The sequence below is a fragment of the Balaenoptera borealis genome (assembly GCF_965194805.1).
Source record: "Balaenoptera borealis genome assembly, chromosome: 14".
Classification (NCBI taxonomy): Eukaryota; Metazoa; Chordata; class Mammalia; order Artiodactyla; family Balaenopteridae; genus Balaenoptera; species Balaenoptera borealis.
The window spans coordinates 88,511,770-88,525,666 of NC_138875.1; the positions used below are offsets into that span (position 1 = coordinate 88,511,770).

Sequence of the window (13,897 nt, forward strand, 5' to 3'; positions counted from 1 at the left end):
CTTCATTTGTCTCGTTTGGGGGAGCTGAGTCTGACCCGTCTCCAGGGTGGCATGAGACCCAGTCCTAGGCAATCATAGTATTGCACCATCCTGGCCATGGTGATGGGCATGTGTCTGTAATCCTGCCAGTAGAGCCAATGAGATCAACTCCAAGACTTTCAGTGGAACTTTTGGTAAACAGAAACCGTATTTTCATGGGACTTAGAGCTGGTAGAATGAAAGCATATAGCTCCTAGGGATCAGGAGCTCTTGCAGTCTTGTGGGGAAAGACAGAGAGTGAAGCCAACACAGATAAAACCATATCCAAAAGATGGGAAATGCAGGAGTCCTGACAACATAATATGAGCTGCTGGATCCAGCCATACCTGAAATCCATACCTGGGCTTTTCACTTACTTAAACCAATTAATTCTGTCACTCATAACTTCATGACAGTAACATATTTCTCCAGGACTGAACCTTTGCAGGATAATAGGCAACATGAGTCAGATTACTTCTTACCAAGGACAAAAAAGTAAGACCACATAGAGTCTGTCTCTTGGATGGACTTTCCCTCTCCAGGAGGTAAGAGCGATCTGGGCTAAGGAGTGTGAGACTCAATGGCTTTACTTCATTAGAATGATATAAGTTGCCACAATATGAATTGCCTGCTCAAAACAGACAAATTCATCCAGGGGTCGTGTTCCAACCTGTGACCCACCATTATGAAGGTTCTGAAGTCAGGGGTGTGAAGAGTCTATTTTTCACATGGATGAACTGTTCAAGAAAGGCAGTTTTGTTTAATTTTGGCCATAATGAACCATAATAGTCACTCTCTGCTGACTACTGAATTCTCTCACATTAAGGGCCAGAAACGTAGAGCTTGCCTGACCCGGGCAGGTGATGTAAATGCGTTAACCAGCTTGGCCGAAAGTGTATGTGTGCCCCCCACCCTTGGAGAGGCAGGTACTGTGACAAATCAGAAAGACATCCCTTCCCAAGGACGCAGCTCCAGCTTATGCCCCAGGGACTGGAATCTGTCCTGACCTATTTTCATAAGTATGGATTTTTTAAAATATAAAATCTCATTTTCCAATGTTGGGTGTAGTGGTTTGAAGAGTATTCCCCCCAAAATTCACATCTACTTAGAACTACAGAATGTGACCTTATCTGGACATAGGGTCTTTGAAGATGGAAGTAAGGTAAGGATGGAGATGAGATCACACTGAATTAGGGTGGCCCTAAATCCAGTGAGTGTCCTTGTAAGAGACACAAAAGGACATACAGAGACACACAAGAGAAGGCCCTTGGAAGACAGAGGCAGAGACTGGAGTGACGCAGCCATGAGCCAAAGAAAGCCAAGAGCCCCCAGGAGCTGGAAGAGGCAGGAAGGGTCCTCCCCTGGAGTCTCTGGAAGAAACGTGGCCCTGTGGACACCTTGATGCCGGGCTGGTAGCTTCCAGAACAGTGAGAGCATTAATTCCACTTGATTTAAGCCACAAAGTTTGTAGCAATCTGTTACAGCGGCCCCAGGAAACTGATATACTGGGTGAATTTTTTAAAATACTCAGGACCTGGACCCATTCCAAGCTCCCTCCAGCCCTCAGTGAGGACCACCTCCACAAGGCCAGCAAGCGGATCTGGACACACAGCTCTAGGAACCTGCAGGGGTAAAACACTGGTCCCTCGAGAACCTCTTTCTTTAGGAAGTGTCTTCGCAGCTGGATGAGGAGAGGACACCCACACGGAACACTCCAGGGAAGGCTCCATTCCTTGTCACTGGGCACCTTCCATCCTGGGAAACGTCCAAATGCAGTTAAGAGGGGTTTGTCTGCTCCGGTGCCCGCGAGTGCAGGCTCTCTGCTTCTTCACCTGTGGGAGTCCCCTCGGTCCCCGAAATGTCTTTCTGGAAGACTCCTGGGCTAGCTGGCACCGTCTCACAAGTGTCCTGGATACTCTTCCCCGTTTCACAACCCTCCCAGCCCCACTGAGCGGGCCAGGGGACTTCCAGCTTGTTGCCCTGGGGTTTTTCATTCATTCATTCATTCATTCATTCATTCATTTTGGCTGTGCCGGGTCTTAGTTGCGGCATGCTGGATCTTTAGTTGCGGCACGCTAACTCTGAGTTGCGGCACGCTAACTCTGAGTTGCGGCACGCCTGCAGGATCTAGTTCCCCGACCAGGGATCGAACCCGGGCCCCCAGCATTGGGAGCGCGGCGTCTTACCCACTGGACCGCCAGGGGAGTCCCGCCCTGGGGTTTTCCTGTCTCCGCTGGGGCTGGGGGGCTGGGGGACGATGTGCAGCCCCGCTCAGCACTCAGCCTTGGCAGCCCAGAAACGATGAGGGAGCGGGTGCCGCACTGGACAAGGGGGGATGGGCCCAACGGATGGACGGATGGTCCCCATGTCCGCAGGCAGGCAGCTCTGAGACGCGTCTCAGAAGGACCCACGGAAGCCAGTGCCAGGTACTCCAGTGGCAGCAACCAACTCGGTAACTTCTCTGTTACCTGCTCTCTCTCCTCCCCCGTTTCTCTTCCCCGTCCCCCTTTCCTGCTCTGGGATCCCACCGCAGGCTCTCCCCAGGGAGATGCAGCCTCACAGATGGGGCTGTGCTCTCAGACGGCATGTAAATCCCTCCGAGGCTAGAAATGAGATGTGCTTCATCTCACAGGCAATGAGGAAACGTGTTGGCTCACATTACAAGAGAGGATCCCATGTGTGAGCAAGTGAAATAAAGCTAAAGACAGATGCAACCTATTATATTAGCTCTAATGAATTCTAAGTAGGTCTCAATACTACGTTGACCCTAAGAGGTTTTGGGAAAAATGACTTTTTTAAAAAAAAACTATTTAATAGCTTTTATTCTACACATTTATAAAAGTAACAGTTTTGCCAGGGAAATAGTTTTCACCCACCCACCATATACCTGAAAGTAATATGTTGAAGTATAAACTCAAAATGAGGCCAAGTAGGATCAGTAATACTGGGGCTCATAATATAGGAGCGGAGACTTCCCACGTCCGGAGGAGTTCCATGACCCTAGAAGGGCAGCTTCTGTTTTCACTTGGAGCAAGAATGGTAGACAGAGGTCCTGCATCAGCTACACTTTTTAGTGTTGGTGAAAATGAAAACCGTCCATCTGTTTTGATGCCTGTTCAGTCCCACAAGAGAAAGCCATGAATGGTTCCCCACTTTGCACAGTCCGGTTTGCTTAGGGAGGACGTTTCCCCTGGGCATGTTGGAAAAACGGGAAAAACCATGATTTCATCTGTTACTCCTTTTTTTGAACACACTTTTCAGCCAAAACTGAATTTTGGTGGATTCCAACTGTATTTTTCTTCTCTACCCAATTAAAAAAAACAAAACAAAACCTTTTTAACCAATATATAATTAACATATGACATTGTGTAAATTTAAAGTGTACATGTTGACTTGATACATTTATATACTGCACTATGATTACCCCAGTAGCGTTAGTTAAGACCTCTATCTCGTTTTTACGTAATTATCATTCCTTTTTGGTGGTTGGGAGCGATCAAGATCTAGTCTCTTACCAACTTTGAAGCTTATAATGTAGTATTGTTGACTATTATCACTATTCTGTGCATTCGATCTCCAGGACTTAATTTATCTTCTAGTTCCCAGTTTGTACCTTTAAACAAGGTGATTTTTGTATCAGAGGCATTCAAAAACTTTCTTGGCAGTTTTGGAAAATAGCCTGTAGTTCTAATTTCAGCCACTAGATGGCAGGGCAAACAAGACATGGCAGACAACTCATGGGCTTATTGATTGCTTGACCAGAGCCGCCAGGACGATCACCCTGAGAAGTGGTTTAAGCCCAAGTCTTGCTCTGCATCCAATTGCCTCACCACAGGGGATGATGCTACCCTATCATCTTACACTGTTTTCAGCATAATCCTTATGCTTTCTGCAATGTTATTGTTTGCTTACATGTTTACCGTCCGTCTCGCTCATTAAGACGTGAGTTCCAGGAGACCTGAGACTTCACTGCTGCAGCCCCCAAGTTTAAAACAGAGCTAGCCCACACTAGGTGGCTAAGGGGTGTTTGCTGAATGAATGAATGACAGGAGTGGAAGAATGAACGCGGCCTCTGATCCACACGAACAGGCTGAATCTCCTTCTCTGACTTTGCTGTTTCCGACGGCACCGTACCTCACTGCGAATGATGATCTGCACTTAACACGGTACCCAGGACATTAGAAAACTGCTGAATTCCATGGTTTGACTTATGGCTTTGAAATATCTGAGTCCTGAAGAGCAGTAAGCAAGAAATCCTCTGGGCCTAACTAGCTTGGTTTGGGTTTAAAATTTAAAATGGCAAGCATAAATCCACTCAGAGGCTTCTCCGATCATCCCTGAAGTGGGTCCATCCCCTTTCGGCTCCAGGAACGACAAATGGCTCAGACAGGATGGAAGCTGTAAATTCTGGCACATCGAGGTTGCTTGAGATAAATCACCCATCTGCAATTAGTCAGAGCAGGCAGAGGTTTTGCTGGGAGCGTGGGGAGCACGGGGGATGCCCCATCCTAGCAATGAACGAGCCACGGGCTGAGGGGTGGAGTGAATTCACACAGCAGGGCCAGGATTAAGGGTGAGGAGAGTGAGGCTGAGTTTTGCAAGAGCAAGGGGCCCTCCATCTTCAAAGCCAGCGACCGGATCACTCGGCTTCCCCCCGCTCCATCCTCACTTCTCTTGGCTTTCAATCTCCAGCCTCCTTCTCACTTGTAAGGATTCACCCCTGTGATTCCAAAAGCTCCCCCAGATAACCCAGGATACTCTCCATCTCAAGATCCTTAATCACATCCTCATCTTTTGCCACGTGGGAGAATATATCCTAAATTCTAGGGATTTGGATGCGAACATCTTTGGGGGAGGGCAGTACTCAGCCTAACACAATGCTGATCTGAGTTTTAACCTGCAGTTAACAGTGAATGAAGAAAAAGCTCATGGTCTAGGGGCTGCTTCCATGAAATAGTTAGCTTTGTTGAATAGGCCACCTTGAGTGGAAGACTCTGTGTCCTGTTTCTAAGGGCAGGGTCCAAACTTGACTGCCCTGTTCCAGCCACTGGATGGCCGCTCTCTGTGAACTTGTTCATCTCAAACGAGGGGCCCCGTGGGTGACAAATTCTTCCAGACCCAACGCCAATAGCACCCTCCAGGAATCACTGGGGATTGTATACACACAAGAAGGATGATGGGGTGAGCCCGCCCGGCCCAGGAAGCCTGGCCCTGTTTGAGACTGGAGACAAGAGTAGCTCCCAGGGGGTGGTGACTTCGCTTTGGTTTCCAGACACACTGACAATCACACCCGCAAAGAGCACGTGGGGATCAAAGACCTAAGTCTGAGGTGCGGCCCTGACGACTTCGTTATTCCTCAAGGATGCACGCATGGGGTCTGAAGGTTTGGGGCGGCCTGGGCATGGGGTCTGTCAGGTCCGAGGAACTGTCCTTTGAAGTCTGGGGCAGGAGAAGGGCTTTATCAACACTCAAGGGTCTAGGAATTCCCTGGCGGTCCAGTGTTTAGGACTCTGTGCTTTCACTGCCGAGGGCCCGGCGGGGTTCGATCCCTAGTTGGGGAACTAAGATTCCACCAGCCTTGTGATGCAGCCAAAGAAAAAAACAAAAACAACAACAAGAAAAGAAAAAAAACAACACTCAAGGGTCTAAATGACAAATAAAATGGTAAGATATCTAGAGTGTACATCATGATGATATGCTATCCCTCAATGAAACTGAACGATCAAAACAGAAAATCAACTCGAGGCCCACCTACTCATCAGGAAAACCCCCTGGCCCTGTCCGGGCATGTCCTGGGCCTGCCCTGGGGCGTGTGGCAGGCAGGGCCCCTGCCTTAAAGCCTCTCACCATCAGCACATTTCTGCCTTGAAGGCATCACCTAGTGACAGCACCGGAGTTCCTCTTTCCTATTTGAGTTCCTCTTTCCTATTCCCTCATGGGTTTTAAATTGCAGTGTGAACTGTGAGAAGCAGCTCAGATGTGCGTTCCGTCTGGCGGGGATGGGATTCAGAGCAACGTGGGTAATAAAGGGCTGCTTAATATGCCTTCATACGCAGAGTAAATGTTTAACTTTCTTCTGGTTTTTTTTTTTTTTTGGCTGCACCGCGAGGCTTGCGGGATCTTAGTTCACCGATCAGGGGGTCGAACCTGGGCCCCCTGCAGTGGAAGCGTGGAGTCCTAACCACTGGACCGCCGGGGAAGTCCCGAACTCTCAATTGATATAAATGGCCTGTTGGAATTTTCTTGACTTCAGGAACATACTACTTTTGTGTTCGTTATGTAGAAAAACTAAAATCCTGGACCAAAAATGAAAAGGAGGGACTTCCCTGGCGGTCCAGTGGCTAGGACTCTGCACTTCCACTGCAGGGGCCCTGGGTTCAATTGCTGGTCGGGGAACTAAGATCCCGTAGGTGTGGCCAAAAAAAAAGAAAGAAAAAAGAAAAGGAAACAAGGTGACATGGCCATGGCCATCCTCATTTTCTGGCCAGCGTGCCCTGCTCGGCGGCGTGGATGGATGACCCAATGGGGGAATGTCCCACTCTTCCGAATTCCGTTTTCTACAACAAATGCTACTTTTGTTCATGTCCACATCTGTACCCATCAAGTGAATTTATGCAGTAATACAAAGTATAAACATTCATGTCTGGATCTGTCCCCAAAAATTCATTTTGTTGGCTATTAGCACTGCCAGGACAAGAGGGTGTGATTTTTAGCATTTTTACCAAATACGTGTGGAAGGTAATTTTGATTTATGATGAGCTTCTCCTGTGAAAACATGCCAGGCCTCACGCAGTGGCTTCAACATTCTGGAATATTGACTGATGGGCAGAAGAATGGCCCCCAAAGATGTCCACAGCCAAGCTCTCGGGACCTGTGGCTACGTGATCTCACCTGGCAAAGATAACTGTGTTTGCTTATTAGCCGACTTGAGATCAGCCCGGGTTATCTGCGTGGGCCCAGTATCATCACAAGTATCCTTGAAAGTGGAAAGAGGAGGCTGAGAAGGTCAGAGGGATGTGGGGTGACTCAGCAAGCTGTTGCTGGCTTTGCAGAGGGAGGGAGGGGACCCCAGCCAAGGGATGCGGGCAGCCTCCTGAGGCTGCAAAAGGCAAGAAAAGTAATCCCTGCGGAATTCCCTTGCGGTCCAGTGGTTACGACTTGGCACTTTCACTGCTGTGGGCCTGGGTTCAATCGCTGGTCCGGGAACTAAGATCCCGCAGGCTGCATGGCTCGGCCAAAAAAAAAAAAAAAAGAGTCATATCTGCAGCCCCCAGAAAGGAAGGCAAGGAAGGCAGCCCTGCCAAGACCTTGCCTTTGGCCCAGTGAGACCTGCATTACATTCCTAGCCTGCAGAACTCTGGGAGAACACATTTCTATTGTTTTAAGCCCCAGTGCTAACGGCACTTGGTGAAGGCAGCCCTAGGAAACTGCTAATAGAAACGTCTCCCTTCCCACTTCTGGAGGCCAAGGGGTGGGCAGGGCCGTCCCTCTGAAGGGCCTGGGGAGCGGGGGCCCCCCCTTGGCCTCTTCCAGCCCTGGTGTTCCGCATCCTCCTCGGTGCCCTCGGCCTGCGGAAGCATCACGCCGCTCTACGTCCGCGGTCACGTGGCCGTCTCCCTGGGCGCCCGTGAGTCCAGATTTCCCTCTTCTCGTAAGGACACCAGTCGTCCTGGATCCGCGGCCCAGCTTGATGACCTCATCTCATCCCGATTCCACCTGCAAAGATCCTATTTCCAAGTGAGGTCACACTCACAGGGTCGGGGTGGACACCATTCAACCCAGCACAGCAGCCGGCGTTTCTCTACCAGGACGGCTCCTGGGAAGCAGGTCTGTTACAAGGAGGGTCTGGCCTCTCGCGCCCTCTGGGGTGCTTCGAGTCTGGGCGCCCATGTGCCCACGCTGCACAGAGTGGTGTTGGGTGCGTGGCTTTTTCTGTGCCCTTTTTTTCTCTTTTTGCCCCCAAGTTTGTGGTCCCCTGCGTTTCTCCCTAAGGCTTTGGCTAGCGGTGTGAGGACACTGGGAATGGGGTACCCCACACACCGGGGGCCCCTCTTGACAGGCTCGGGCCCCTGTGGGGAAGGGCCTTTGAAGACCTCCGCACCCCGTACCCCCCTTCTTGCTCTCTGGACTCAAGCCCAGCCCCCCACCTCCAGCCCCGGCAGGGAAAATCTCACGTTGGGATTCCACCACTTTCCCACGACCATAACTCTCACTTTATGCAGATGCTGGGATTTCGTAAAGCTGTCTCTTTTCTCCATTCTCAAAACCACAAGAGACTCCAAGACCTCCCCTGCCCCGCGTGGTCTCTGGCTACCACCCCACTTTCTGGTTCCCTTTAGGGCAAGGTTAGAGGGATTTTACGGGTGCCCAGCCCTCCCCTCTCTGTTGTCTGCAGACCCTCCCATCCAGCGCACCAGCCCTCGACGGTGGTCACCAGGGTCCCCATGTCTGACTCATCGCTCAGCAGGAGAGAGACTCGGTCTCCACTTCCTTCTGGAGAGACACCGCCACCCCTCACCCCTTCGACCTCGGAACATGGGAGTGGCCGTGTCACATCCCTTTCCTCTTGTGCCCTCACAAACGCAGGCTTCAAGCATCCTCTACCCAAACCGGCATCTCCTGCCCAAATACTGTAGTCGGTGGAGCAGAAACTCCTTTGGTCAAGATACTGATCTATTTTTAAGAACAACTGCTAATGACAGCAGCTCCGAGCGTCAGGGGAGAGTTGAGGAAGGATACGGAGAATGATGTCCAAGCGAGAGGTCCTGACTGGCCCGTCCACCTTCAACTCTGCCGCTGGAGTCCCAAGGTCAAGGTCAAGGGCTTCATCGTACATTTCTCCAAAGCTCCACGTAGCTGGCCGCCTGCTCCTCCACTGCTATCCAACCCGTTTCGCTGGGACCCAGGGCCACTGGAAAATCAGCCTGGCACTCGCTGGGACCCAGAGCCACTGGAAAATCAGCCTGGCACTCGCTGGGACCCAGAGCCACTGGAAAATCAGCCTGGCACTCGCTGGGACCCAGGGCCACTGGAAAATCAGCCTGGCACTCGCTGGGACCCAGGGCCACTGGAAAATCAGCCTGGCGCTCGCTGGGACCCAGGGCCACTGGAAAATCAGTCTGGCGCTCGCTGGGACCCAGGGCCACTGGAAAATCAGCCTGGCGCTCGCTGGGACCCAGAGCCACTGGAAAATCAGCCTGGCACTCACTGGGACCCAGGGCCACTGGAAAATCCGCCTGGCACTTGCTGGGACCCAGGGCCACTTGGAAATCAGCCTGGCACTCGCTGGGACCCAGGGCCCCTGGGAAATCAGCCTGGCACTCGCTGGGACCCAGAGCCACTGGAAAATCAGCCTGGCACCTGTCGGGTCTTCACCACCAGGCAGCCAGGCGCCGGTGAAGTCACTTCCGTCTGGGTCCGCTCACCCGCCAGCCCCCTCTCCCCTGAGGCTCTGGTCTGGAGGAGACACCAACACAGGTAAGCCTGCAGGTGCAACTCCCCGGCACTAGCTCGGCTTCCTTTGTGAGGCACGTGCCTTTTAGTCCACGTGGAAGTTAGTAAATGCTGATTTTTCACGGTTACGCAGCCTTGCTGTGCTTTGGTTTTTCCCTTGCATTTTGTACTGTTCACTTATTTAATACGTCCTAGTTCCATAAAGCACTTTAAAATGTTATTTCCTCTAAAAGGCCTGATCTCCAAAAGAGCAAGGTGTTGCAAAGAACATTTAAAAACACCTGCTCAGATGACCTCATTCTACTTGAAAATGCCTGTGAACGACGTGGTTGGTTTTCGTAACAGCAAGTCACCGTGTGCCGTGTGGCGATTTCGGATTGTCACAGTACTCTGCTCTTCTCTAATGCGCTTTGATTTTCAAGCGGTGGGACTGTTTGGCACCAAGTGGAACAGTTTGAAAATATTGAAGACCGTCCATTTTTTATCACCTAGAATTTAGAAGTGATCAGCGTTTTGAAAAGAGGCCCAGTGTAATTTTGAAAGGACTTGCCGTTTTGAAGCTTTGCAGTGTTGTGCTTTCCCCACCTAGCGAGAAGGGGCCATCTCAGCATCCGGCTATGAAGGGGGTGAGGGGCTCCAGCGGCCCCTTGGAGGTGGGACCCCCGCCAGTGAAGCGGGACATAAGGACGGCAGACGGACCGGAATGTCCCCAACGGCAGCCTGTGAGGTCTCTGTCCAAAACCGGGAGGCTCGTAAGCTCCGTCCTGTAGGAGCTCAGCCTTAAGCCAAACCTTCTCTTTAAAGCCACCCGCGATACCGTGCGGAGACGAGGCGCTCAGGTCCGTCCACCTTCAGGGAAGAGAGAGCAGGGATGAGTGTCTTCCAGTGGATGACATGGACACGTGCCTTCTGAGGCCAATAAAAACCGGCAAAAGACACACGTCCAAGTCTCCAGGGCCTGTACTTTTCTAATAAAATCCCTACAGCAGCATACTGGTTTTGTGTATTTGCTTCTTCAGCTGCTGTTCAGAGCCATGTGGTGACCACAATCGTACACTCTCTAAATTCAGGTGGAAAGTTAGGGGCTGTCAGTTCTGTGCCTGGCTGGCTTTCTGGACAGGCTCCCCTCGACAGCAGAGCGTGTACCTACCTGGCTCTCTCCCTGGGCTGATTCCCAGCCCCCTCCCCGGGGTGTAGGGCGGCGGCCCACGCTGCGCCCCACCTGCCGCCTTCACGCGCCCCGGCCACGCGGAGCCCAGGGAAGGGCTGGCTCACCACACCTCCCTTTTCCCTTTCGTGCCTAATTCCCTACAGAGAAAGTGTGTTTTCTGACGGCACAGGTTAATGGTCTTCAGAATGCAATAGATCCTGAAGACAGAAACTGTACCTCTGGGGGATAATGTATTTCCTAGAGCAGTGCTTTCCAACCCTTCTTATTTATTTTTTTAACCCAAACTCACACCTTCAGCCTCTCTGAGAACTGGTGTTACACTGAGTCATCGGTCCTCAATCTGTCTGAACCCCACCAGTCACGACCTCCTTGGGTTTTTCTGTACTTTGTATTAAAAACAATAACAACAAGATAAACCAAAACGAGCAGGGTGTTTGCGTTTGTTTTTCTGTTTTCCCCAAACATAAAATTATATTTTAATACAGAGCAGGCTCAAGAATCACTCTCCTAGAGAAATCAAAGGGCTGCGTCAGGAACAGGTATTTTATTGTGACTTTTTGTCAGTTCCTGACCCAGGACCCTTTACCCCGTGACAGTCCAGGAACGCTCATGACGTCCACACGTAAACGCAAATACACGATGACTGTGGACAGACCACGCAGAGAAGGAGCCAGTGGGTCTCATATTCGAGGTGCTTTTTATAATAAAATTATACCAAAAATACAGCAACAAACAGACAACAGTTTATTAGACAAAATGAGAACCCCCATGTCGCGTACAACACAACCAGAGTCGGTGACTGCGGACAGCTCCGGTTCACAGTGAACACTCCCCACCGTCTCCAATCACACCAGTGCTGTTCAGAAGAGGGGTTTCCTTCCACCCACCGTGGTGGGTCTTTAGTCTCGACGGTACCAGAATGAAACTGTACACAAGGACTGACCAGGCAAGGTTTAAAACATGCGTTAGGCTGCTCTGCAGGTCGAGACGGAACACACGGTCTTAAATAGTTTTTAATGAAACATCATGCTCCTAAGGAGAGAGCAATAAGAAAGCAATGGCGATGGTTTAAGCGCTCGGCGTTACGTGAAGCGGCAGACGGAACACAGCCACCGGCCGCCTGTGCCGAGGACCCGCATGGGCAAGACCTGTGGCTCAGGAGACAAACCATCAACGGGACTCTCCTATAAACCCTCGGCAGCACCTGACCACACTTCTATTTCTTAACAAACCCTCCCCTTCCTCAACACAAACAGATGTTTATTCATCAGAGGAGAAGAAAGCGAGAGCGTGTCCTGTGGGAAGGAGAGGACGAGGTCTATTTGACACACCGGGAAGCCAACCAGCACGGGCGTTGTCTCCCGAGACTTTGCGCCGCGGCAGCAGGTGTCTGTCAGAGAGCAAACCAGCTGCAGGGTGACCAGGGGCCTTTAGCAGGGCTCAACCACAGGAAGGCACTTACCTAGGCCGCCGGGGGGAAAAGAAGGAACCAACCCCAGCACCATGCAAGTTTTAGGGAAGTCAGCTGTGTGCTCTCCGAGCCCCCAGAGCACCTTCCCACGGATCTGTCCATCCATCTGTCCGTCCAACAGACCTGACGGGGGTGCAGGAGCATCAGGTCCTCCTGCTGGCGGGCGTGCCGTTTGCTCTAGACCGCTGCAGGTCGTATTTCACGGAAACAATAAGGAAGAGCAGGAGGGTAGCTCCTTGAATAGCAGCCAGAAGAAAAAAGTAATAGTTCAAATAGCAGCCGTTGATGTTGCCTAGAGAAAAGAAAAGAAAAAGCAGCACGGAAGCTGCACTTAGAGAGAGAGTTTAAAAGATTTTATGTATTTAACTTGGTTCCTACGAAGGTCAGGGTGACTTTTAACTGTGGTCATTAAAAAAGAAAAAAAAGAGAGAAAAGAATCCTACCCCTAATTCAAAATACACAAGTGCTTTGTTTCCAAAGCCACTGAGAAGTCAGCTGCGTCTCAACACGGGCTCCGGGCTGGGGCCTCCTGCTCCCCACGTGAGGAGGAGCCCCCCACGGTCTCCACGCCAGATCCTGCAGCGGACGGCCCTCCTCGCCTGGGTCTGCAGTCTGCACACGTGCCAGGACCGCGCGCGCATCGGGCCAGGACGCAGCCTGGACGTCACGTCAGGTGTGAGTGCTGGACTCCCGTGTCATCACCCGACCTCAAACAAAGCACCGTCACAGGCTGGGACAGATGGCTGGACGCACACTCCACGCGCCAGGGGGACGCACAGCTTGCTTTTCACATTTCTCCTTAAAAACTTCAGGCTGCAGGCTGAGACACAGGCGCCCGCTTTCACCCTAAGAGCTGACACACCTAACGGCCGACTCTGCCCCGAGCACCACGCGAGGCGCGCTACGTGCGAGGCTCTGCTCGGTGCCCGACCAGTGCCGAGGTGGCGGAGGCTAGGGGCGCGGACCGCGGCGCTCCACCAGGGAGGCTCAGACCCCAGCGTCTGGGTCTCGGGGCCCAGGTTCCCGCCTGTCAAATGTGGAAACGGCACCCGGGCCACGCGGCCGCCTCCCCCTCACGGGCCCCGTTAGGAGCCCCAGTCCACACGTAGGTCCGGGGCCACCAGGGCTGTAAACCTGCCGTCTGTCCCCTGAGAAGCGGCCGCGCGGCATGGAGACGCTGGGCTGTGTGTAAGGACACCAGAGCCGCACACAGCGTGCCACCCCGGCTCCCAACAGACGGCCGTCGCCACAGCCCTGGAACGGTGGACCGCTGACGCCGCTGGTCGGACACACACTGCCGAACAGAGGAGCAGGGAGGGGCGTTTCGTCAGCAGCGCCTCTAGAGGATGCTGGCGTCTTAGGAAGAAAGCGGCTGTGCTCTCTGACCGGCTTCAAAAGCATCTCCCACTGGCTTATTTAAGACGCCAGACTTCCTCTCCTCTGAAGGTCTCTGTCAAGCTGGGTTATTCTGGAGCTTCCTTTTTCTGCCTGAACGTATACTCATTAAAATCAGATGTTTAACACTGCTTGTATTTAACAGAACTAATGAACAGATATAATACACATGTTTGTATAATAAGCACTCGCATGTTTTTAAAGAATTCTCACTCCTTCAGGCTGTAGAAGACAACGATTTCGTAAGTTTACTGCTTTGGGGGGAGATCCAGTAACACGAGAGTTTCTACCTGACCGTGCTGTTTATTCAGCAGGGGTCACAGAGCCGAGACAGCGGTTAGGTCCTCGCTGCGAGCGGGCTCCGCCCTGGTCACAGAGACCCCGGTCCA

The 13,897-nt window shown here is 51.8% G+C and overlaps 1 protein-coding gene across 13 annotated transcripts in view; it reads right to left on the reverse strand.

Moving 5' to 3' along the window:
- Window positions 1–13,897, reverse strand: part of SLC15A4 (solute carrier family 15 member 4) — a 186,708-nt gene that overhangs the window by 147,713 nt on the left and 25,098 nt on the right. Inside the window, exon 8 of one of the 13 annotated variants that reach the window (XM_082353245.1) lies at window positions 9,344–10,320. The exons of 11 other annotated variants lie outside the window; for them this stretch is intronic. In XM_082353245.1, coding sequence (XP_082209371.1) covers window positions 10,307–10,320 — 14 coding nt within the window. In that variant the 3' untranslated portion in view covers window positions 9,344–10,306. Of the gene's footprint in view, window positions 1–9,343; window positions 10,321–11,363; window positions 12,406–13,897 lie in introns of those variants that run through there. One more of the 13 variants, XM_082353250.1, reaches the window with a different exon arrangement.